General features: G+C 40.9%; 2 protein-coding genes across 2 annotated transcripts in view; one reads left to right on the top strand and one right to left on the bottom strand.

The window, feature by feature from the left end:
* Pi4ka (phosphatidylinositol 4-kinase alpha) overlaps positions 1–25,036 on the top strand; it is a 148,211-nt gene that overhangs the window by 65,997 nt on the left and 57,178 nt on the right. The window contains exons 15-19 of the mRNA XM_063226035.1: positions 120–215; positions 561–744; positions 1,191–1,294; positions 3,741–3,909; positions 6,701–6,751. Coding sequence (XP_063082105.1) covers positions 120–215; positions 561–744; positions 1,191–1,294; positions 3,741–3,909; positions 6,701–6,751 — 604 coding nt within the window. The remainder of the gene's footprint in view (positions 1–119; positions 216–560; positions 745–1,190; positions 1,295–3,740; positions 3,910–6,700; positions 6,752–25,036) is intronic.
* Serpind1 (serpin family D member 1) lies at positions 12,935–23,869 on the bottom strand. The gene is made up of 5 exons (XM_003478357.5): positions 23,732–23,869; positions 19,712–20,553; positions 16,704–16,977; positions 14,505–14,649; positions 12,935–13,746 (listed from the first exon to the last, which is right to left on the bottom strand). The coding sequence occupies exons 2-5, from the start codon at positions 20,535–20,537 to the stop codon at positions 13,555–13,557; spliced, it is 1,437 nt and encodes a 478-aa protein (XP_003478405.1). The 5' UTR covers positions 20,538–20,553; positions 23,732–23,869; the 3' UTR covers positions 12,935–13,554.

The raw sequence follows: 25,036 nt of genomic DNA, 5'->3' as shown, positions 1-25,036 counted from the left end.
TTTTGGGGTAGAAATTTGAGTCTCATTCTCTCAGTGTTGTAGGAAAAGGAAAAATAAAACTGAGAAACTACATCTCATTGTTCTGATACTAATGTCATGTGGGTTTTCTCACTGCTCAGGTGCCTGAAGGCTGGCTTGACAGTAGATCCAGTGATTGTGGAGGCCTTCCTGGCCAGCCTGTCCAACCGGCTCTACATCTCCCAGGAAAGTGACAAGTATGTTCTTTCCATCCCTCAGGGACATGCTGTAGGTTCAGTTGGGTTACCTGACATTTTGTATATCTGAGCATCTTTCACTGAGTTTCTCATGGGTTTAAAGTATGACCTACCTCAGAATGTATACCTTGAACCATTGTTTAAGAGTAGAGAAAAACTTTGCCCTGGCATAGTGCCTGGGTTTTGTGTTTTTTACTGATTAAAAGTCTTGGGCTGTCCTTTTCAGATGAATGTTTCTTCAAGACTGTGGTGAAATTAAGGTCTAAATCATTACCCCTGGGTTTTATTTTACTACTGCATGCCAGAGGACTGTTCCTAAGACAACTGTGTTCTTCCCTGCTGTAGGGATGCGCACTTGATTCCTGACCACACCATCCGGGCCTTGGGACATATTGCAGTGGCTCTGAGGGACACCCCAAAGGTCATGGAGCCAATTCTGCAGATCCTGCAGCAGAAGTTCTGCCAGCCCCCCTCGCCCCTTGATGTACTCATCATTGATCAGCTGGGCTGCTTGGTTATCACTGGAAATGTAAGAAAGGGCCCTGCAGTGAGACCAGAGACATAAAACCCTGTGAAAACCACCTTAACCTTCCAAGAAATGGAAAATCACAGAGTAAATTTGTCTTGTAGCTGAGCTAAATGCTGTCAACTATTTCAATACTGAACAGTGAGAATAATATAGTGGTTCCATGAATGCTTGGGAAAAGCATGTTCAAACTAATATCTTGTCAGTGTAAATGACATAAATAGGAATTAAATCGAAATGCTTCCCTTTTAGCTTTTGAGGTTTTCTTAAGTCACTGGAAATGAATACCTCATTTCCAATGGAAACCTCATTGGAAATGATGGTGTTTTATGGCCCAAGATTCCAGAGTTTTCTCTTTGGATGATAACAAGAGGGGCCTTCTCTGTGTTCTAGAAGAGGCCTAGTGAAGGAATCATGGTATGGTGACAGTGCTTCTTGCTGTCTTCCAGCAATACATTTATCAGGAAGTGTGGAATCTCTTCCAGCAGATCAGCGTGAAGGCCAGCTCAGTTGTATATTCAGCCACCAAAGATTACAAAGACCATGGCTACAGGTAATTCTTCCTTATTTCATTGTCATTTTGGATCCTGACAGCATTTAACTCCCTTCAGAATGTCTTTGAACTAAGTTCTTTTGCTCATAAAAGCACTGTATGCTTTACAAATCTTTGTACACACAAGGTGGGAAATGAAAACCCACATATGGCTATCTTAGAGAGCTAACCACAGGGCATCTCTGTGCATGTAGCCCCATTCCCCACCCCTCCTTTTCTGAACAGGCTCACACTGCACAACCAAGAGACCAGCCTCTGTGGAGTGACACATCGACTGTGCCATGGGTGTTCCCCTGAGTGACCCTTCAGTGGCCACATGGTATCTCATTACATAGCTCTGTCAAGATTTATCTATCCAGTCCCAAACTTAAATGTTAGGTAGTTTTCTAGTTTTCCTGGCAGTAAGTGCTTCATTGTATAACCTAAAGTCTATGTATCTGAAAGAATTTTTGATGCTTTCCTTATTGGTTCAGAGAAATAGGATTTGGAGGGTCTAAAGGAATAAAAATTGTATGTCCTCGAACATCCTATATTTGTTGAAGTCTTTTCCTGATAGCTGAGAGATGTTTCTTTGTTCCTTGTTTTTACCTGGAAATGCCTAGAGGAAGGGACACATCTCCATGTTTGGAAGATCTCACAAGCACTTGTCAGGTCACTGAATGAGAAGACAGGAAGAAAAGGCAAACAAAGGTAGAAAGGTGACAGCAAAAGAGAGCTCCTTTATTACTGTTCTCGGCCACTGAACTTTTCCCTACTTGACTGTTAAATCCAGGCCATTCTCTGAGATTCTCTCCAACTCAGTTTAGTGGTCTGGAGAACAGGATTATGACCACCCATAGAGGGAAATACTTGTGGGGGTAAAAAGCCTCTATCTGTGGTGAACATGTAGAGACTTTTTCTTGTCATTATTCCCTAAACAGTATAGCATAATAAGTATTTGCATAGCATGTCCATTGTGTTAGGTATTATTGTAGGTAATCTCAAGATGATTTAAATTTTCCAAGGAATTTGCCTAGGCTATATGGAAATACTATACGAGTTTGTATAAGGGACTTGGGTGTCCTCAGATTTTGGGATCATTGGGAGCCTGGGAACCAGTCTCCTGTGGATAGTAGGGGGACCATTATACCTCATTGCCTTCCCACTCCCACTATTGTGAGCCTAACCTATTTCAGCAACATAAAGACTGCTTTGGGGACCTAGGCAAGTTCACCTGTCTTCCTTCTTTCTGTCCTGGTTTCTGCAATAGAACTAACACTTAAGTTGAAACATCTTTACTCCTACATTGCTTCCTTGCTCTGAGAGTTGTCTGCTGGGCATTCTTGCTCTGGCACTGCCTGCTGTTTGTCTTTGTTTGTGCTGGCTCCCTCTGTGACCCCTCATGTCCATCTTATTGTTCTTTTCTTTTGCTGTATACAGTACCTCCTGGTCTCTTTCCTACCAGTTCTTCAACTTCTGGCTTAAATTGTCTCTTCTTCCATAAAGCCTGTCTCTTACTGCCATCAAAAATAATTGTCCTCTTCCTTACCCTGGAAGCATTTGCTGACTTTGTTTGCCCTTGACCTGCCAAGTGTCTACCTAACTGGAAAAGGAGTACCTTTTGTTATGGCTACCATTTGCTCTTTGATTTTGGGGATTAGGCAGTATGCCTAGTGCTTCATATGCTATTTAAAGTTTTTGCCTATGGAGAAGGAATTACTATCCTTGTTTTTCTTAGGAATAAGCTAAGGCTTAAAGGCTTGAGCAACTCATTCAGGGTTATGCAATATGACCATGGACAGAGTTTGGCTGCCTCGAGGGCTCCAGAAGCTTAGTGAGCCTTGATGGTTCACAATTATCTGGCTGCACAGTCAATGCCAGCTTCATTTTAGTTTACTGGAGGTTGAGCATAATCCAAAGGCAGTTGTTCCCCAGACCCTAGAGCACTTCCTGAGTGTTCTATGTGAGTTAATACTGACCAGGGCACTGGGGAGAAGCTGATCATCAGCTTTTATGGGTTATGAGTGGTGAATTAAGGTGTTCCTGTATGTGAGAAGCAAAGTAGAGCCCAGAAGAAAATGTCAGGGAATGAGTACTTTTATGTTCGGCTGTGCAGTAGACCCTTGACATTCAGAGGGAAATATCTTGAGCCCTTCACAGGTCCCTGGTATACAGATTCCTGAAACAGATCCCTAAAGGTCCTCACTGCACCTCAGGAGAGAGGACCAGTCATTTTTTCTCTAACAGTTAACTTTCTTTTAGGGGCCATTTGACATGTAGGTGGCATGTTCGTAGATGGTATGTTCATCACCCATGAGGGCTCTTTGGTTCACAGGCAGCACTGAGACAGCCATGTGATGAGGCAGCTGAGCACATCTGGAGTCTGCTTGCTTCACCACGGCAGCACCTTCCCCTGTACACAATTGAGAGCCTAGCAGTGGCTGTTACTTTGCTCCTTCCTCATCAGGCACTGCTCCCTGGCGGTGATTAATGCCCTGGCCAACATTGCAGCTAACATCCAGGAGGAGCATCTTGTGGACGAGCTGCTCATGAACCTGCTGGAGTTGTTCGTGCAGCTGGGGCTGGAGGGGAAGCGAGCCAGCGAGAGGGCGAGTGAGAAGGGGCCTGCCCTGAAGGTAGGAAGGAGGAGTCAGTGGGCCCATCTCTGTTAGCACCTTTTTCCTTGGTGGTCAGAGCTGGAGATTTGAGGCACCATCTTGGCTGAAATGTGACACGTTGTTTGATAATGATTTAAATGCATCTGGAGACTGCAAAAAGGAAAGGGATGGATTCTATTTCCAGGATGAACAGCTTCCCTACAAGGTTGCATTTTACTCATGGCTGCCATCTCCCTCAACCTAGGTGACAGGATGACAGCAGCCTAGCATGGGCTTTCTCCTGGACCCTTTTTCCCTTCTCTCACCTCAGGAAACTGGGGATGAAAGGAAGGCCTAGCAAGGCTCTTAAGGGCCTATCATGGGAACATAGTGACATGAAAAGGACCAGGTTTGATCCAGTCTCACAGACTGTCCAAGGAAGGCAGGTACTCAAAGAAAAACAAAAAATCATGTCTTCTATGTGAGGTGAGTAGGTTAAGACAGAGGAGTGGAGGTCTCTTACCCCAATATGGGAGCCAGGCAGTTTAATAGATCTCTATTTTCATCTTATGTTGTTTCCTCTTACTCCCCATTTTCAGATAATTACTAGACACTTAACCGTGTGGGAGGTATTATAGCTCAGGTCAGCCCATCATTTCTGTAAAAGGTGAGATTGTAAATACTTTTGGCTCTTTAGGCCTAAAAGAACCTCTTTTACAACACTTAGCTCAACTGTGCTAAGAGCAGATGTAGCCGATACATGAATGAACTGATTGTGCTTTGAAATTATTGATAAAAACAACTAGTGGTTGGAATTTGACCCAGGTCTATAGTTGTAGCCTTCTTCGAGGTGAGGGGGTTACAGAAATGTGAATTAGACGGGGTCCTGCTTGCGGAATTTCATGGACAAATAGAACAGGACTGTACTTGGAGAGGCACTTTTAGATTGGGTTGGTCAGAAATTCCCCTCTGAAGAATTCACAGGTGTAGGGGCTGGGGATTTAGCTCAGTGGCCTAAGTGCCTGCTTGCAGGTCGTGACTTCGATCCCTGGTACCGATAAAAAGCAAAAAGACAAAAAAGAAAAAAAAAATTCACAGGTGCATGAAGGGAAAGTCTTGGCCAAGAGGAAGTAGTATATGTGAAAAGGGATCCCAAGCCCCTTGGTCCTAGTACAGCCTTGTTCTGCTCAACTCACTGACAGTGATTCGGTGATAAATTTCTCAAGTTCCAAGATGAAGCCATTGTAGTACACAAGATCTCCCATTTATAGCAGGGCCTTAGGCATTGGGATGAAAGGGATTTGCCAGCTGTACAGGGATGTACTAAGCTCTTGAGAAGGTGGAGACTATAACCTGTTAAGGGCCTTCCCTCGGCTGCCTCTTTTGCTACATATTTCTTCACTGTCCCAAGGCTCAGGATTCAGTATTTCTTTCACAGGCTGGAGGCAACTCAGGGATGCCCTTTTGTATTACCTGGCAAAGCCATGACTTTTGTTGTTTGCAAAATAGTTTCTATTTAAGTATTTATTGAGCAGTTGGAGCTTTCCTGCTGAGCTAAGACCTCTCAGAATAAGGGGAGCCTGGAGCAACGTTGATGTGATGCTGACTCAACCACCCTGTTGAAGACAAGAAGCAGGAGTAATAAACTAAACTAAGACACCTTAGTTGTTTCACTTCATCATGGAGCCCAGAGGCCATTGTTTCTCAGAGTGGAGTGAGCAGCACCATCAATCAAGAGCTCTAGCCCAGGAAATCCAGCTTAGAATTCTGCCCCTGCCACTGAGTGACTGTATGCTTTGGCAAGCTACTCTGTGAGTCTCCTTACTGGCAGTTAATGCACAGGAAGTGCTGAGGAAAGGGCCTGACCATGGTGGGGACAAAGCACCCTCAGCTGCAGCCTCTATTATAAACACAGAAACTGCATTGGACATGTTTACGCATGCTTCCAGAACTTTCACAAATCATTATCTAATGTAATTTAGCAACATTTTTTCGTCTAGCCAGTTATTTGGTTATTGTTAAGTACCACCCAACTTTTCCCTAAGTTTGAATGAACTTATGTTTGTTTGTACAAAACTATTCCTATAAATAATTAAAAGCACCCACAATCCTTTTACTCAGAAAAAAAAAAAAAAACCACTGGTGCATCTTGACACATCTCATCCTTAACTCTTTATGCATATCCATATTACATAATTGAGTTTGAATCATAGAATACTTATAAATTCTGATTTAATGTTTGCTGTAGAGAATTTTTCAAGGTGACTGTGTTTTAGAAAATTGTCGTGTTAATGGTATGATGATTATATAATCAATGATTTATATTTGATTTGATTTGATGATTTAAGTTGATTCCAGTTCTTAGTATTAGCATTATGTTAGAACGAGGAGTATATATGCTCAGTGGTAGAGCCTGGCATGTATAAGACCCTGGGTTCAATGCTCAGCACACCAAAAAAAGATACCATGAATGGGCATCTTCATACTTCTCTCTGTGTACGTCTCTCATTTCTTTTAGATTAGAGAATTCCAGATTTATATAGCACCTTTTTTTAAAAAAAATAAAAGAAACATGGGGCCAAGTCAGGAGGATTGCTTGAGTTCAAGGCCAGCCTGAGCTACGTACTGAGTTCAAGGCCAGCCAGCCAGAGCTACATAGCAAGATCCTATCTAAACAAAAACAAAAAAACCCAAACAAACCCAAAAAACAAAAAAATAAAGAAACTAAAAAACCCCACCAAAACCCTAAAAACAAAACAAAAAAAAAAACCCAAAACAATAACAACAAAAACATATACTCACCAATGATATCAATTCTGTTCTTTTCTAGGCTTCCAGCAGTGCAGGAAACTTGGGAGTGCTTATTCCTGTAATAGCTGTGGTAAGTATTCATTAGTTGAATGTTTTAAACATTCTGGATACTGCATTCATGTTTTGAGTGATACACAGCAAATTCCTTAGAATAATGCTGTTTTGAGATTCTGGTAGTTCTGTACATGTTGCTGGTTCAGCCACTATCATATGACAGCCAGGTATAGCTATCATTTCCTTTCTTTGAGTCCTACCTCCTGGTCATCTAGATGGGGAACTCACTACTCCCACACCTTGAAAGCATGGATTGGAGAGAGGGTGAGTGATGTAGAAGAGGAGAGACATGAAAGCCCATGGCACTCTTAGGCCCTGTTGAAGAACGATCAGCCAGGCAGACTCCATGAAGGAGCAGGTTTTGGGCAGGATAGGAAGAATGACTAGGGTGACAGTCAATGAGTTCCAGAATCTTTAACACAAGAATTCTGTGAGCTTTCAGATGTGTTTAGACATAGTCATTTAGACTATAATAAGTGCACACTAAACTGCCTGGTGGGAGCACTTTGTATGTTTGGGACTTAATGGTGAATGAAGTTTGCTGGAGCACATGAGTTTTAGGATCATGAGGGCCAAGGTTAGACTTCTGATCCTGCATGTAGATGATGCATGAGTGCTCGAGTCTTTCCATGCAGAATCAGTGTAATTATAATGGTTATCAGTGCCAGCTCAGAAACACTCAAATAATCCCCCTCATCTGAACTTTTATATGAATAGAATAAGTATTATATTTTTAACAAAAGTTAATGGTTACATTATGGAGGAGAAAACAAATATTTGATTTTGTTGCTTAACAAAGAGCACAGGGTTCATGGGTTCCTACATTTACTTTGTAGTTACCCCTTGGACTTTCTGGGAGAAACTGATTTGCAAAAGTGGTGGTTTTTTTTTTTTTTTTTCTTTTTTTAATGTTTTGTACTTAAAAAATTTTTTTTTAAGAGAAAGACGCTATTTTGGATCTTTGACACTGCATTGTCTCTGATTACTTTGTTGAGTAAAAGAGCCAATAGATTTGGAACAGGAAGCCAGGTGTTTGGATCTTTGTAGCTATTTACTTCCCAGTGACTGAATCTGGGAGGTCAGGTCATGTGTTCTCTGAGGCCTTTCCTTTTTAGATTTGTTGATTTCTGTCTTACAACTTATACACAGAAATGTCATTGATTAAATTATGTTATTGTTACTAGCTTTGCTTTTTTTTTTTTTTTTTTTTTGTAAGACAGAGTCTTACTATGTAGTTCAGGCTGGCCTGGAACTTAATGTTGTTGCCCAGGCTGGCCTCAGACGTGCAGTCATCTTGCCTGCTGATTAGGAGTATAGACCTGTGCGACTATACATGACAAGCATTTTGAAAATTACCTAAAGCTTAGAGACCTCAGCATGCTATTGTCATAAATTAATGGTTTAATAAAAAATGCTGCTTGCTCAAAAAAATGTTCCTGTACTACACTTGGAGCAGATTTACCTGTGTAAATGGCAGCTTTTGTGGTCTCAGACAGGTTACTTATTGTGAGAAATGAATTTACTTGTCCAGATCCCCCAAAAATTGGATTCCAGAGGCAACAAAAGCAAGGCATTAATCCGTACTCTTGCCGGAGGGTTCCTGTACACACAGATAGCAGACTTGAGAAACCGTGTGCTTTTATTCTTAATTCAGAGATGAGTTCTTCCCCACATCACCAGTTGCCTAGGATTTGGGTTCACAGTCTATCCTGAGCAGTGTCTCAACCAGCACATGTTACTTCCCTCTCCCCCTTCCCCTTTTTGTCCCTTCTTTTCTCTGCATTTCTTTTTGTAGTTATTTATGGCCTTTTGGCTTCTCAGGACAATAATTGGGAAAAATTGTTTATCACTTATCTCTTACTTCAGCATCTCTGGTGTGAGTGTGTTTTACAACCTGCGTGTCCATGTTAGCTATTGACCCAGCTAATTCTGTAAATAAGGGATCATCAGAGTTATTAATGAAGTATGAACCAATTAAAAATATTTTTCTCTGTTACAGTCATACCCTGTGCTTGGGATACAGCTCAGTGGCAAGGCACTGTGATAAGCACGAGGTCCTTAGTTCAGTTCCTGGTTCCCCCCCGAAAAAAATCTTAACAGTCATACTCTCAGTACCGGTACAGTGAAATTTGTGGATTAACATTTTCTGGGTCATGTACCCTTTTAAAAGCTGTGTACTCCCTTTTCATAGAAGTGCATCTATTTAGGCTAGGTATATAACTCAGTCATAGAGTGTTTGCTGAGAATGCATAAGGTACTGGATTCAATCCCCAGCAACACAAAAAAGAAAAAGAAAATGTGTATTCTTAAGGTTTTGCATTTTATGTTAGGAAGTTAATTGGGACAAGCCTATCCTGGGCCTCCCCACCATTTAGCAGCCCCTAGGTGAGATGCTATCTTAGATTAAGATAAATCTTTACCTCCCTCTGGCTGTAAATATGAAGCACTAATCTGGATTCTTTCCAGACATTAGTTGGATCCAGAAGGATGAGTGCTGCTCCTATACCCATTTTACAGATAAGAAAAGTGAGGCAGAAAACTTGTTTCAAAGTTCGTAGCTACTAGATGTCAGAACTGGGATTCAGATCCAGGCAACCTGGCTCACAACCTGTGCAGTGACTACTCAACTGCCTTGAAAAATAGGTTTATGTAAGAGGGAATTGAAGGGATTCTAGGTGGATATAAGTGAACAAAATGATGGAGTTTGGAGGGCTATGACCCATAAAGAGGTGTGAATCAGCAATAGCAGAGGAACAGTAGGCTAGTGGAAGTGAAACGATCCCTTTTCTGGAAAGATGGCAGACACGGCAAAAGGCTAAATACAGAGGCTTGTGTTTCTTTTGAGATGGAGTCTCATTGTGTTGCCTCAGAGTTTTGGGCTTATACAATTCGGTTACATTAGCCTCCAGAGTTGCTGGGATTGTCACTCGCTAGTGTGGCCCTTGCTTTACTGATAATGGAAATTAAAATTAATGCAGCAGCTTGAATTTACAGGCAAATGCTTTAATTGGAAAATAAGAAAAAGTAAAGGGTCACATAGCTCTGACAAAGATCATGCAGGTCTCTAAATAGAAAATAAGAGAAGAGAGGAAAAAGACTTCAGTGTGAGGAACTAAAAGAAGCATGGATCTGAAGTGATGGGTCAGACTGGCCCATTCATGAAAGAATAGAGATCAGTTTTAGGGATACTGTATTGGTCTCGGGTCTAGTTGATTTTTTTTCCTTTTCAAATTTATTTTATTTCAAAGAGAGAAAAAAAGCCCCACAAAATTTCAAAGCACAATAATTAGGGGTAATAATGGTATATACATTGTGTGTTACTATTTTTTCAAATCAGTTACCCATGCATTTAATTGTTTGAACAATACTAGCCCAAACCTTTCTCTTCAATGAACTCAGAGAAATCAGTAGTATAACTGTCTATACACATGTGTGTCTGATTTATGTCACTTATGAGTATGGTCTCAAGTTGCATTCATTTACCTATAAAAGTCTCAGTTTATCCTTCTTTATGGCCAAGTAATATTTCACTGTATAAAAAGACCACATATATTTTATCCATTCCTCAGTTTATGGGCATTTAGACTGTTTCCAAGATCTAGCTATAAATATGGGTGCACATATATTGCTGTGGTATGATGTTTTTAATTTTTCTGGGAAGATATCCAGAAAGGCAATAGCTGGGTCAAATGGAACCTCCAATCCTAGTTTTTTGAGGAATCTTTACGGTGATTTCCACAGTGGTTGCACCAGTCTACACTCCTACCAACAGTAGAGAAGGGTTCCTTTTCCCCCACAGGCCCTCCAGCATTCATTATTGTTTGATTTCTTGTTAATAGCCATTGTTTCTGGGGTGAGGTGGAATCTCAGAGTTACTTAAATTTGCATCTCTTGAGTGACCAATGATGTTGAACATTTTTTCATATATTTGTTTTCCATTTGTATTTCTTCATCTGAGAAATGTGTATTCATCTCAGATGCCCATTTTTGGATTGGGTCTTTAAATCTGGGAGGACTGATTTTTTTGAGTTCTTTATATGTTCTTGATACTACTCTTTTGTCTGAGGAACAGCTGGCAAACATTTTCTCCCACATTGTAGGTTGCCTTTTCAGTCTGTTGGTGGTTTCTCTTGCTGTGCAAAAGCTTTTCAATAAGATGAAATCCCAGTTGTTGATTCTTTGTGACAGTTCTGTGCAATTGGAGTTTTGTTCATAAAGTTTTTGCCTACACCATGTCTTCAGGAGTTCTACTTACTATGTCTTCCAGCAGATTTAATGTTTCTGTTTTAATATTTAGATCTTTGATCCATTTTGAATTTAGTTCAGTGTATGGTGAAAGATTTGGGTCCAGTTTTAATCTTTAGCATGTACAGAGCCAGTTTTTTTAGTCTGGTTGATTATTGTCTTATTCCTAATTGTGTAGCTGTGGAGGAATCTTTATGGCTTGAAAGGTGATAGAGTTCCCATGACTTGACTGTATTTGTTTGTGGTAGTCTCAGTCATGTGAGGCTTTGCTTTGCCTGGGACCTAGGTTTAGGATAATGGCTGCAGACTTAGTCATCACTTCAGGGAGGGGGTCTGGAACTGGGCAGGGTAATAGCCTGTGTAAATCCTGAGAATTATATTAGTTATTTTTATCTTCTTGTCCTCAGTCTTGCTGGGGAGGGGGGCTATGAGATAGGTGGACTAAATTTAGAGCTAGTAAAGCTTGTTTTGTCAACTTTTCCTGAATGATTAACATATCTATACCCAAAATTTTAACTAACAAATGATACAAAATGAAGGTCAAGCGTTGTTCTACTTTTAGTTGCTCATTATAACCTATCTGTAGCCTCAAAGGGAGAATTATTATGGTTTAAAACTCAGCTTAAGGTTCTGTCTGCCTCAGAAGAAAACACAAAAGTGTGCTTTTAATGAGTAACAGTTAAAGGCCCAGCAGTGACTTTGTCTTCTGTTCCCATGATAGTGGTATCTATGTCATGACTATATTAGGACTCCTAAATGTATATTCCACACCCGGCTTTTAAAGGCAGAATTTTGAGATAAATGTATTTAGAAATAGGAGGAGCAAGAGGAGCCAACAAGGTGAAAAATACAGGATAAACACTAGAAAAAAGTGTGGTGGAGATACAGCTCAGTGATAGAGCTCTTGCCTACCATACACAAAGTCCTGGATTTAGTTGCTGGTCCCACAATCAAAACAACATACTATTGAAGCACATATGAGAAAAAATGAAAGCAGAAACTCATCATCCATGTCACCTTTCAAGAGGCTTCAGTCTTCTGTCCTTTCTCAGTAGAGTGCTGGAGTAGAAGCTGGTACAGGAAATTACTAAGGGAGCAGGTGAAGAGAATTAGAAGGAAAAGGAGGCTCCAGGACCCACCAGCCTGTGGTCAGATCTATGCCTAGAGCGATCACTTTCTTTCTGTGAGCTTTAGTTGCTTCCTTCCCTAGTTACAAAAAGGAGTAATAAAGTGTGACTTCCTAGGGTTTTTTTGAGTTCTCAGTGAGATGACCTGCTGCAGATAATTCCGTTGCTCCCATTCTGCTGCTTCCATTACTAGAATTGATCTCGGGGGATCAAAAGTCTTCTGTGTTGATTCCCTGGGTGACTGTAGAGTCAGGCCAGCCTGGCTGTGAACCTCAGCCTTACCACACTGCACAACCACATCTTGGGCAAAGTTGAGAACCCTTCCAGCCCTGTCTTGCTTACCTGTGACATGAGGAAAGTTAAGTTTCTCTCACCAGGTTGTGGGCATTTGTGTGAAACAACCTGTGTGCACAGAACTTGTGACTCCTGTTCCTGTGACAGTGGACAGTCCTGTCACAGAAGGCATATTTTGGCTTTTGCATTCTGAGCAATCCTTTTAGATTTTCGGTACCTTATCCAGGTAGTGAAGGATCCAGAGACATATTCCTAGGATGTCTCCTGGCTTTGTCAAATGAAACCCAGCACAGAAACATGTCTCAGGGATGCACAGCCAAGTGATCTTTCCAGGTAAAGACTGGAACCATTGGGTAGTGTGACAGAGCAGATCATATCCAGGACTAGTCCTGGTCTCAAGAATGAGCCTTGCTATAGCATATTAGTTACCATGTAGCACTGAGTGACTTTGTGATCCTTGGTTATCCTGGAGCTATTTCTTGTGAGTTTGGATTTTGTTACTTGAGCTTTTAAAACAAAAATTACAACAAAAAAGTAGTAAATGTGGCTATATTTATTTATCTTTAGGGTAGAAGACATGGTCATGTGTACACTTTGTCCTCTTAGTAACAGTGAAGCAAATTACATTTACATAAACTTGGAAATTGGGCCCTTGAAAGAATTAAGCTCCAGTGCCCCCATCAACTGCTGTATGTCTCAAAGTTGCATCTCCTAGGGCATTGGGAATGGTGCTAGTTGGACCCTCTCTGCCTCTGATTACAGTTTATTTCTGTAATCTGTGTTTAGCTGAGGAGCCCTGATTGAGAAAGGTTTTGGGTAATAGAGCCATATACAGTATGCAACAGTAGGGCCTCCGTTCCTGGTGCACTGCATAGGTTTGCTATGAGGCAGTCTGTCTATTGCTAAGATTGTCTAGGAAAAGCTGACACAGTAGTTATACCAACACTGTGGGTTTAGGCCATTGTTATGTATAGAATTGATCCCAACCAGCTTCTTAGCCATTGCAAAATTCCTTTTTCCATATGAGCTTCAAATTCAAATTAGTACTATGAACCATGTAAATAATGATGCCAAAACATCACTGCCCTCATTGGTACAATGAAAACAGAGTTAGAGTGCTCTCAAAACATGTCAGGCACCCAAACTAGTCCCTTTAAGATCTGGCAGGGTTGGCCACTCTCCCCATAAAAAGTAGACAACTGGTGCGGTGCTCATAGACCAGGAACAGAAAGGGGCGGTCCACGGTGAAACGCACTTGGGTGGACAACGGCATGAATCCCACTGTGGTCACAGCTGCAGCTTGGGTGCCCTCTTCGTTCACTGTGATGGTGCCTTGGTGCTTGAACTGTTTGAAATTGGAAAGGAAAGTGTCAGATTCTGTAGTTTTGCACATACAAGGTGATGGCATCTAATCTCATTTAGGGTAAAGGTCCTAAAACCACATGTAAGGCAGAAAACATAGCTGGTCAAAATTACCCTTGAAAATATTTTTTCTCATTTGGTAAGTATGAAAATTGTGCTTAGAGGCTGTGTATTTAATCTTTAAACTCTGGAACTATGTTCATTCTTGGCCATATCAATAGTCTGAGAAGGCTTGGGAGCCAAGACAATCACCCTAGCCCAATCTCCTAAAAGTCTGGGGCACATATCCACCAGGAAAACAGGGGTCTGCATTTGCCACAACATTTTTCCTGGTGTTCTTTCTCTTTTGCTAAGTGCCTGTTGTTGGTTTGTTAAGTTAGACATGTATAGTGTGGGTTTTCTTTATGTGTTTAGTGAGTCTTCCATAATTTGGCTGGGCATAGCTATTTTGCAAACTAATATACGTGTCTCTCCTCACTTGGATGTTAGAAATGGGGTTCACTGCAAGGCTGTTTCCTGTGACCACCCTGCCCCGTAAGTAATTGACATCCACACCACTCTGCTGGCCAGCACATGTGGAACTGACTACATTGTGTGTCACATCGAGGCCCAGAAGAGTACCCTCAGCCTCTCCTGACTTGGAAAATCAAACTGGATGGTGTTGGGCTGGGAAAGACAGATGGAGATGGAGCCTATGCAGAGGCAGAGCTTGGGGACCTGTGCACATGAGAGAGCCATTACCAGGTCAATGGTGATCTTTTGATCTGAGATTCCTGACATGTTGCCTTTTTTGTCAAACAGATCTGTGATCCCCATAGACTTCAGGGCCTCCACCAGATTGTAGTTCTTCTCCAGCTTGAATTTAGGCATTTGTACCTCTCGAGTTCTAGTGGTGGAAGAAGAGACAAGAATTTTATGACTATATGTAAAATTGAGGCTTTTGTTCCCCTAACTTCCAACATTTGTTATTTTGATAATTTGGCCTTGTTTTGTTGAAACATGAATTACAAAATAATCATGTTTTTCTTATTAAATGTGAACAGCCTACCATAGGTTTATGTATCACAGAACTGACACAGTAGCTCTTGTTAAAAATTTATATCTTAATACTTTCAGTGGGGTATTTTAGAAAGACCACCCCACTATAATTCCAGTCATGGTAAGCCCTTTGTATTCCACAGGTTTCATCAACCAGAGGCTGAAAATATTAGGAGGAAAATTGCATCTGTACTGGACCTGTACAGACTTTTTGCTCCCATTATTCCCTAAACAATATAACACAATCATATACGTGGCATTTGCATTATTAGGTATCATAAGTAAGGTAGAGAGTATTTAAAATTTGTGAGAGGATATACAGAGTTACATGCAAATATTATTCCATTTTATATGAGGGATTTGATTTTGGCATCCAAAGTGGGGGATGGTTGTGGAACCAACCTCTTGAAGATCCTGAAGGATGACTATATGTAAAATTGAGACTGGTCTTCTGACTTCAGACATTTGTTATTTTGATAATTTAAAAGTTGAATATCTGGTCAGTGTACTTAAAAAAAGAATCCTTAATATGTATGCATCAGGTAGTGCTAAATATTTTCAGTCTTTATAACAAACCATTCAGTAGTATAATTTGGTGAACAAAAACAGTGCCATGGAGCCATTTTGGCATTCAGTAGGGGACAAAGAGATAAACGATGCAGCCCCTTTAATCAGAGCTTGCTTTCCTTTTGGCAGGCCAAGACTCACCATTTATGAATTGGTGAAAACAAATTTGAGTGACTAGAACAGATGTAAGTACTAGAACTGTACCAGGAGAGTGATGTGGAAGAAGGGATATCCATGTAAGATGGCCCAGGTTTAAACAATAGGAATGAATCACTGCGTGAGCAAAAAAGTTAGCCAGAGCTCTGAGTGTGGCTTGTGGTAAGAAAATAGGGCTTTGTATTGACTGGAGAGATGGGAGGAGAGTGGAAAGGAGGAGGACCTAAGCAACCCAGACGAAGAAGAGTGGATCTGTGAGCCAGGCTGAAAAGCCGAAAAGAGCAGGATGGAAATGGTGTCCTGGAAATACCTATCAGTACACAGGTGGACTAGGAACGGAACCAAGAGGCTGCTTTGGCCTCCCTGGAGTGAGGGTGGAAATCATTGTCCATGAGGTTAGGGAGGAAGTGGGTATAGAAGGAACATTTCTAAGGAAACATCCACAGGGCCTGTTGATTGATAGGCTTCTCTTAAGGGCCTGCTTCTCAGTTTTGTTGCATTTCTTTATTCTTCTATAAGGAGCCCTAAACCAGATTCATATTTGATATAGGCCTGGCCATTATCCATTAAAACAGAAATGTGAACCAACCTCTCCATTTTTTCTGCCATGATCCGATAATAATCTCAGTAATTTTAAAATCTGCGGTTGTAAATATAGAACAATACACAGTAATGGAGGAACATTATGAACGATGAGTCCTCAGTGGGTTAGGAGGACCTCAGAATTTCTGGATGGGGAGGGAAAACCTAAGTTTTGGGATGTCTCCTAGGTTCCAATCACTGGGAAGGGAACACTTGATGTTGATACCACTTACTGCATTTATTTCTCATCTTAACCCTGGGACTTAATGGAACACTCTTGCACCCCCCATTTTAGGGTTGATGAAACTAGTGCTTAAAGTACAGAGCAACCATATGTGGCAGAGTGGGGATTATTTACAAGCCATCTGCCCCTACACTCTGAAACTGCCCAGAGACGAGCAACTGTGTTGCTCATAAGTGGTCTCTGACTTTCTCTCACCAAAGATGATATTTGAACTGAAATAATAGAGAATGACCCCATATGGCAGTTCTTGGGTAGTCATGCATATTTTTCTCTTTTAAAAAACATTACTAGAATTCCAATACACTGTACACTCTCAGCCTCCAAGAGGTCAAAAAACAAACACCCTAAAGTACCTGTTTGTCATGCTTTTTTGCCACCGTTCCACCACCTGGGGCGTCAGCTGTGCTTCAAGGGTCTTCAGCCCTGACAGCTTGTGTGGGACTACAATTAACATGCTGATGCCCCCCACATACTCCAGCTGGAGCACGTCACAGTCTAGCTCCTGGTCAGTTGCTGCAAGGAAGTTTCCCTTGGTCTGCATCATGGAAACCTTGACCACCTCTCGCTCATTTAGCCGGAAGTTGTGGTTGTGTGTCATTTCCACTGGAAATTTGTTCACCCAGCTTCCTATAAAGTCACAAGGAGTAAGGCAGTGATTAGAGAGTTCCTTTGAGAAGTCATCCTCACCTGCAGCATGGTACAAATCTGGAGGGCTCTACAGGTTCCATTCCCAAAGTCTTTGATTCCCTGGTCTGGTTTGAGCTGAGAATTTGCATTTTTGTCAAGAGTGGTTAAACAGACTGGAATAGATTGTCTGTTTGACAATCTAAACGTTGATTCTAACGTTTGACACTAAATCAGACACTAAATCGGTCTTTGACCTTAGCAAGACTTGTACCTTGCCTAGGCCTCCATTTCTTTATCTATAAAATGAGTAGCTCCTTTTGGCTCGTTATGTGCCCAGATAAGCTTCTTTTGGCTCTGTGTTTGTGGCTTTTGTCCCTCACACTGTGATGCTGTAGCAATTGGCAGAACATGTGAGTGATGTAGTGTTATCCTCAACATCTTCCCTATAGATTTAGATGTGTATCCAGGAGTAAATTCCTATTTGTTTCAGCTGTAAGATGCTTGAAACTAACAGTAATTGGGACTAGTTGACAATTGATAACAAGCCAGGCCTTTATCTAAGCACCTTACCTGTATTGTCTTATTTTCTACTCGTAGCAACTGTGTTTTTGAGGAGGTTTAAACACCAGATAGCTCTTCCTACACATCACTATAGCTGTGCTTTTTGTGCTCACCTAGAATTTCTCAGCTGCAGCACCCTTGACATTTGGACCAGATAATTCTGTGTGGTATGGGATGTTATTTAGTAGCATCCATGTCCTTTACATTCCTAGAAACCAGCTATGTCTCTGCTTTCTTCTCAGGTTAGTATAACCACAAGTACAGTATCTCAGACATCTGCCCTGGGCCCTGTTGGTAATGACTTTTTTTTAAGCACTGATGAGAAGCCCATCAGAGGTTATAACAAATTGATTGTAACGTTTGAAATTAAAATCATATTAGTAATACTAATTTAGATAGTAGAAATTAAAATTATACTATAGACCTTTCTCTCCTTTGAGAAGCACTAATGAAAGACTGAATGACACAAACATTTGATCCTTTCTGAATCTTAGCATTGGGGTTGACTATTCTAGTTTGATGGAGAAAGGCAGCATATATTTGCTATTTGTAGATTTTAGTGTGATGTGGGTTACTGTGTTTAGGAGATAAACTGACCATGCCTGGTCATTCCTCCATCATGCTGACTGAAATGGCCACCTATTTCTGAACCTTGGCCAGTACTTGGGTAACCTGGGATGCCAGACAAACTGGTAAGACCCACAGCTTTGGCGCTGCCAAAATGTTCTGACCTATTCTGAAGTTATGCTTAAGCAAAGACTAATTGCTTCTGAAAGTAAAATAAATGTCACTGGTAATAACATGTATATTGTATGTAATGTTATATTCATATTGTAATCTACACTTTCACTCACTTGGAGTTCATTGAGCTCTTCCTATTTGCCACACAATGGGATGTGTTTCTTTGCTCTCTCTTTGGTTCTCCTCACAGCCTTGTGAGGCTAGGTGTTATCACCTCCATAATAAACTTAAGGAACTGAGTCACAGAGTTGTTAAATGTCTTGCTCAGGGTCATATAAATGAGAAAGGCTGAGGCCAGGACTTAGTCTCTTGTTTGCTCATTCCAAAACTTACAACAACCAGTGATGAAAAGGTATATATATATATTGCATGTAATATATATATGCATGTATGTATATATATGTGTTTGTGTGTGTGTGTGTATGTATGTGTATGTACTGTATGTTTCTGTCACCAGTCTGTTTGTCACTCAGCCTTTGATTCCATCCACAGTGTAGCTGGCATTGTACCTGGCTCTGGGAGAAGCCCAGGGCCCAGATCTCAGCATTCTAGGCTGCTTTGCACTCTTAGCCTCTTTAGCACTGCCTGGAAGCCCACCTGGTAGGATACTGCCTTGTGAAGCTGCTGGGAGGCCCTCAGCCTAGGTACAGAGAGGGTGTACTAACAGATCAGAAGGAGCCATGACCCCACCTTTATCAAGCAGGAAGCAAGAAGACCTCTCTCCTTTGTTATACAGTTTCTGGGGCAGGAAGATTTTACTGGGAGTCATTGGTGGCAAAGGGAGGCAAGGCTGTGTTTTGCTGTGATTAATTCTGGTGCTAAGCTATCCATGCGTCTGCCCTGAAGTTTAGAGAATGAATTAGAGGCTTCTTTTGGTCAGGTTCCAGTAGGAGGCTTGGATTTTACAAATCCATGCCTTACTCTTTTTTTTTTTTCTGGACACAGAGTATTCCTGAGTTGTCCAGGCTAGCCTTGAGCTTGCAGTCCCCTTGCCTTAGCCCACTTCGTGGCTGGGATTACAGGTATGCACCACTAAACCCAGACAAATCCACACCCATTTGTTCCTAGGATTCCAGGAATTGTGTGTGTGGGTGTTGAGTGGAGTGGATTTTAGTAACCTCTTTAAAAAGTGCCCTTGGAGCCAGCTATGGTGGAGCATACTGGTAATCTCAGCACTCTAAAAAGCTGTGTGGCAGGAGAATCACAAGTTTGAGCCTAGAATGGGCAATTTAATAATTTAGTGAGGCCCTCTTTCAGAGTTAGGATACAGAAGCTGTCACCTTCTCATGATTGGCCCTGCCTCTGAGTTGACCTGTATCTTGTTTTCTTGGATAGATTATAGCTGGGATACAATTCTTGCCATTCAGTCTTGCCTCTATGCTGAGAAAGTGTATTGTGAGTTTGCTTTTGGAACTATAAAGCTACTTTTTACCTTTGAAATAGATGCAATTCAAAATCATCATCTGAGTAGCAGGATCTATGTTTTCCAGAGCTTTTTTTATCAGACCCTTGGTAAGCTTCAGAATCTGATCATTGGTTTTTGATATGAAGGCAGGGTCTGAGAAGTTAACTGCTTGGGCTTCAGCAAAGTAATATTCTCTGACTTTAGTTTTGAAGTCATCCAGGATGGGAAACTGCTTCTGGATATAAAGGTTATTGACTGACTGAAGGGTGTACCCAAAGTTTCTCCTGAAGAGGCGATGAGTTAGCTTACGGAATAGATTATGGATGGTCATAATCTCATACTTGCTGCTAGCATTAACAAAGTCTTTAAAATGCAAAACTAGGTGCACCTGTTCATGGGTCTGTTCCCTGAGGCCTAAGGAAATCATTCCCATGGCAGTAGAAATTCCAACAGGTGCTATAAAGATATTGTCAAAAGAGTTGGCTTGGTCTTTCAATGCTCGGTAGAGGTTGAAAGCAAACTTTGCGTTGAGGATGTTAAGGCGCTGGATCCGGCTCTTGCCATGGAAAAGCTGCAGGATGTTTCTAGCACTGAATTCTGAGTCTCCTGGGGAAACTGCATCTATGATGTCAATGTAGTCATCATCCTCACTGAGTAACTTTTCCAAATCCAGATAGTCATCATCCTCCTCCTCTTCTGGAATCCAGTCGTTAGTAACTGTGTTTTCTTTGTGAAAGTCTGCAGGCAGGAGCGTGCTTAGGTTTTTATTATTTGGCTGATCTTTGAGACCTTTGCTTCCATCACATGTGGATATTATAATGAGAGAAATGAGAAGATGGAATGGATATTTCATTTTGGCAGAGCTAAAACTAGAAGGAAGAACACAGTATGGTGAGAGATATGAAGAGACCCTGGCCCAGAGGCTAATTAAGTTATATGATTTGTTGCAAATGCACTTTGCGCTTTTATTTTTTTGAGACAGGGTCTTGCTCAGTTGTCACATTGCCCAATCTGAGCTCCAGCTTTCCATCCTGCCTCGGCCTCTCAGAGCATTGGGATTTTAGGTGTGTACCATGGCGTGCTGCTCCACTTTACCCCTTCTACTCAGTCTCACCAGGCAGCCGAAGTGAGGCCCATGGAGGGAGACTCTCCCTAAAGGTCTGAGGGGTACTCCCTTTTGTTAAGTAAGCAAAGTAATATTTAATGGAATCCTGTATTGGCTTGTAGATTTCTGGTTAGCTTGTTTTTTCTACTCATCCTTTGCCTTGTTCAAAGAAGGATTTGCCCTGACTTGTCAAATCACTTTTGGCTACTAAATGGCCTTGTTTTGCTCTTACTGACTTCTAAGTTATTATCTTCATCCTGAATAGATGATCTATTATCTGATGCTTCCTTGTTTCACTGCAGAGTGAATGTAGCTGTTTATATGTTCACCCACTCAGGTAATACATGATCCCAACTTCTAATTATCCCAGAAAGAATAATTATGTTTTGTTAAATCTGTTGTGTGTCTGTGACCATTTCCTACATACTGCTGCCAAACTCGGGTAGAAAGAAGTTACTGGCCCCTGCTAAATATTTGAACTTGTAAAAATGGAAGCTTTTTGGGAAATATAATAATCCTCAGTTTAGGAACACTTCTGTTTGCAAAGAATTTGGTTCACAAACAAAAGTGGCAAAATTTTGCTTCTATTTGCAAACTTGGCATTGGGTGATGAACAAAACTACATTCATCTTCCCTAGATAAACACAAACACAGACATAGCCCATCTTCCCCCAAAACGTAAAACAAAGTTCATAAATCATTGTAACTGTATGGATACCCCACTTGAACTGATTTCAGTTTTTTGATACTGTTTTTTGAGACAGGGCCTTAAACACACTATGTAACCCAGGCTGGCCTTGAACTCTTGGCAGTCTTCCTGCCTCAGCCTTCCTAGTGGTACGATTACAGGTGTGTAATTCTGTAAACCACCACATCCAGCCCTGCTCTCAATTTTGTTGATACTAATAAAGGCAGTGACTTGATGGAGTTTCTGTTGGATGCTAGTTTCTACATGGTACTTTGTATAATTTAGCTTTGCTCTCCTAGCATTAATAAATGGCATGGATTGGGTTGGAGGTGTAGCTCAGTAGCTTACTCTTGCCTACTCAGCATCCATGAGACCTGACTTGATCTCCAGCACACGATGAATGACTGAATGAATGGCAGTGACTAGATTTGAACCAAGTTGGTTGAGTCATCCTAAACTCCCTATGTCAAATGCTTTGCTTTATTTGCCTTGGACACTCCCCAGTTGCTTGGGTTTGGGGAACAGCTGCTGCCAATCTCTTTCTGTGGGTCCTCCATATAGAGTACTATTAAAATTATCAGCTCCAAAATTGTTTGAATTACGTTTTGGAGAGAAAAAGTCACATAGTTTCTGATTTTGAAAGTATGTATTATCTTTTCCAACCTTCCCTCTTAGCACTGCACTGAGGCTGCAGTGGCATGCACATAGTTTGTACCAGTGAAACAATTTCTAGAAAGGATTCCTAATGTGTGTGCCTATAAGTAGAAATGGGCCCACTTCCCTCATAGAGTCAGACATGGGTGTCAGTGGCAATACACTTTGTCAAGTTTCAAGTTAGGAGAGCCAGGAATGATGGCAAATGCTTGTAATCCTAATACTAGGTAGGATAGGCTGAGATGGGATCAAGCTCAGCTTGGGCAACTTAGTGACTTAACAAATCTGTGCCTCAAAATAAAAAATAAAAAGGTCTGGGAAAGTAGCTCGGTATGAAGGCAGTAGGTTCAGTCCCCAGTACCAGAAAAAAAAGGGAGGTGAGGGAGAAAACGAGCAACTTAGTAAAAGTCTCCCAACAAACTGCACTTAAGTATTCTTCACAGATTAAAAAATATATATATGGTTAAAAAAAAAACAAAATCTGACAAATTAGGAGGTGTTCAGGAAAATGAATCTGAGGCCACATAAGAAAGCAGGCTGAAGATACTTATGTTCTTATCCAGTATTCAGAGAGTATATTTGTATTACACCCTGTTCTTGCATTGTTTGATGAAAAGCCAAAAAAATTTTCATTTGTTCCTTATCAGAGAAAAGAGAAAATACCTGATATTTTCTATGGATGGAGAAATTAAAGATCTAAAAAGTAAATCTTTTACTGTTATTTAGTATACTAACAATACTATGAGGCATTTAAAAACTATCTCTAGGTTGTATTAAATTTCAGATTACAGTCTTTGAAGAGAAGCAATAGTTTTTTAAGATAAATTATATAAAGTTTGTTTTTCTAGAAATGTGTGGCACTTTCTTAAAGTGTGGGGTTGGGCTTTTTGGTTGTGCATTAGAGCAGAGTACCTGAAAACCATCATCTCTCCTGGCTCATTGTCTTCAGGCCCAGACAGAATAGGCAAAATTGGAGAAATAGCTCCTTGAAGTTTGAAAACATTTTAATTTGAAGTAGTCCAAATTTAGAGGAAGTTAAAAGAATAAAACCATAAAGCAGTCTATACCCCCATTCCCCAGATTAAACATGTTTTTATATTTTGGAACATTTTATTCTTTATCTTTCCATTATATGTGTGGGTATATAAATGTATACATACTCCTACAGACACATGCACACACATTATTTTCTGAACCATTTAAAATTAGAATTCTTATATCATGTTCTTTTAACCTTTATTAAGTAATACTTTAGAGGGAATGTCAAAAAACAAGAATATTCTAGTACATAATCATAGAACAGTTATCCAGTTTGAATAATTTAACATAGATGTAGAACTTTAATGTCTTCCACAGTTTTTATTCCAGTTTTGTCAGTTGTCCCAATAATAGAATTGATAGAACTTTATAATGGACAGGTTAAAAAAAGAACATTTTCCCACTTCTCAGGTAGTATAGAAAGCTTCTAAATTTGTACTTCAATAAAGGAACCAGTTGCCCATCTCTAAAATAAGAATTTATAATCTGTAGAAATGTTAGAAAAAATAGTTACCAAAAACAAGAATTTATAATCTGTAGAAATGTTAGAAACTGAACTTACCTCCTTGCTTCTGAGGAGTGGATTACAGAGATGAAAACAGCCACCAGTGGGATTTCTATGTGAACTTTGGTGCTAGATTGTTATTGCATATTTTCCAAAGTAAATATGTCCCAATTCAAACATCACCCAACTAGCTTTGTCAGCACAAACACCCTCAGCTGTGCCTTTGATTACTGTTTAGTGATTGGTGACTCCCAGGCTCCAGTTTGTGTTCTACTGAGGTTTTGAATGTGACTTGCAGTGTGGAAGTGCGCTCACAGCCTGGGTGCAGAGGCGGTTCTTGCCGGAGCCCGCACATAACCAAAGTGCTCACAGAGTTCTGGGGGCCAGATTGCCCCTGGGCTAGGTGTAGTGCTCCCCAGAAAGGAGAGACCAGAGCACACATCTGCCTTCCTACTGTGTCTTTCTGATCTGGGGTGATCGCAGCATCTGACCTTGCCCAGGGAAGACATGGCTGGTTCGGTTGTCAGGTGTGGGTCCCCAGCCTTCTATGAACTTGTTACCTAGTGCAACGTAGAGGGAAAATAAGATTGGTGATTGATGACTTATAAAATAGACTGAGGTATAGACCTCTCTTCAGTCAAAAGTCACTGTGTTCCTTGGTAAACCATACTGACCGGCTCTCTTGGCTGTTGTAGGACAGAAAGGGATATTACTCAGTTATGCTTCCCAAACCCAGGTCCACTTGGCATTCATTGTATATGTGGGGCTATAATTAATTTATTTTTAGTTCTATGAGGTAAAGTAATAATCTTACTTGACTACGAGATCATATTATCACAGAGGCCTGCTTCTGGCACCACAGTTTGGTTTGGGAGGCCATCTACAGGGAGAACGCAGCCTTTAGCAGGAGTCTGGATACATGAAGGCCTGTGGGCATCTGTATGTTACTGTTTATTGGAACTATTTTTTTCTTCAGTACTGGGGATTGAGTCTAGGGTCTCATATATGCTAGGAAAGCACTTTACCACTGAACTATATCCCCAACTCTTTTTATCTTATTTTTATTTTAAGACAGGGTCTTGTGAAATTTGTGCAGACTGACCACAAACCTGTGATTTTTCTACTTTGCCCTCCCCATTAGCTGGGATTGCAGGCATGTGCCATTGTGCCCAGCTTGTATATTTCTGTTGAGGGATTCTGGTGTTTCAAGGGCCATTATGTTCAAGACATGGAAGGTGTGGTTGGCTTTGTGTTTAGTGTAGCACTCTGGCTTTAGTCAGAGGTTTCATCTGTTCTGCTTAATCCATCTCAGCCTGGATACCATGATGCTACTCAAGAAAACTCCCTGCATCCAGACTCTTC

The sequence above is a fragment of the Cavia porcellus genome, unplaced genomic scaffold, assembly GCF_034190915.1.
Source record: "Cavia porcellus strain 051 isolate PalLab524CR breed Dunkin Hartley unplaced genomic scaffold, mCavPor4.1 scaffold_16, whole genome shotgun sequence".
Classification (NCBI taxonomy): Eukaryota; Metazoa; Chordata; class Mammalia; order Rodentia; family Caviidae; genus Cavia; species Cavia porcellus.
The sequence above is the reverse complement of the archived record's forward strand: the minus strand, read 5'-3'. Positions and strand labels throughout refer to the sequence as shown.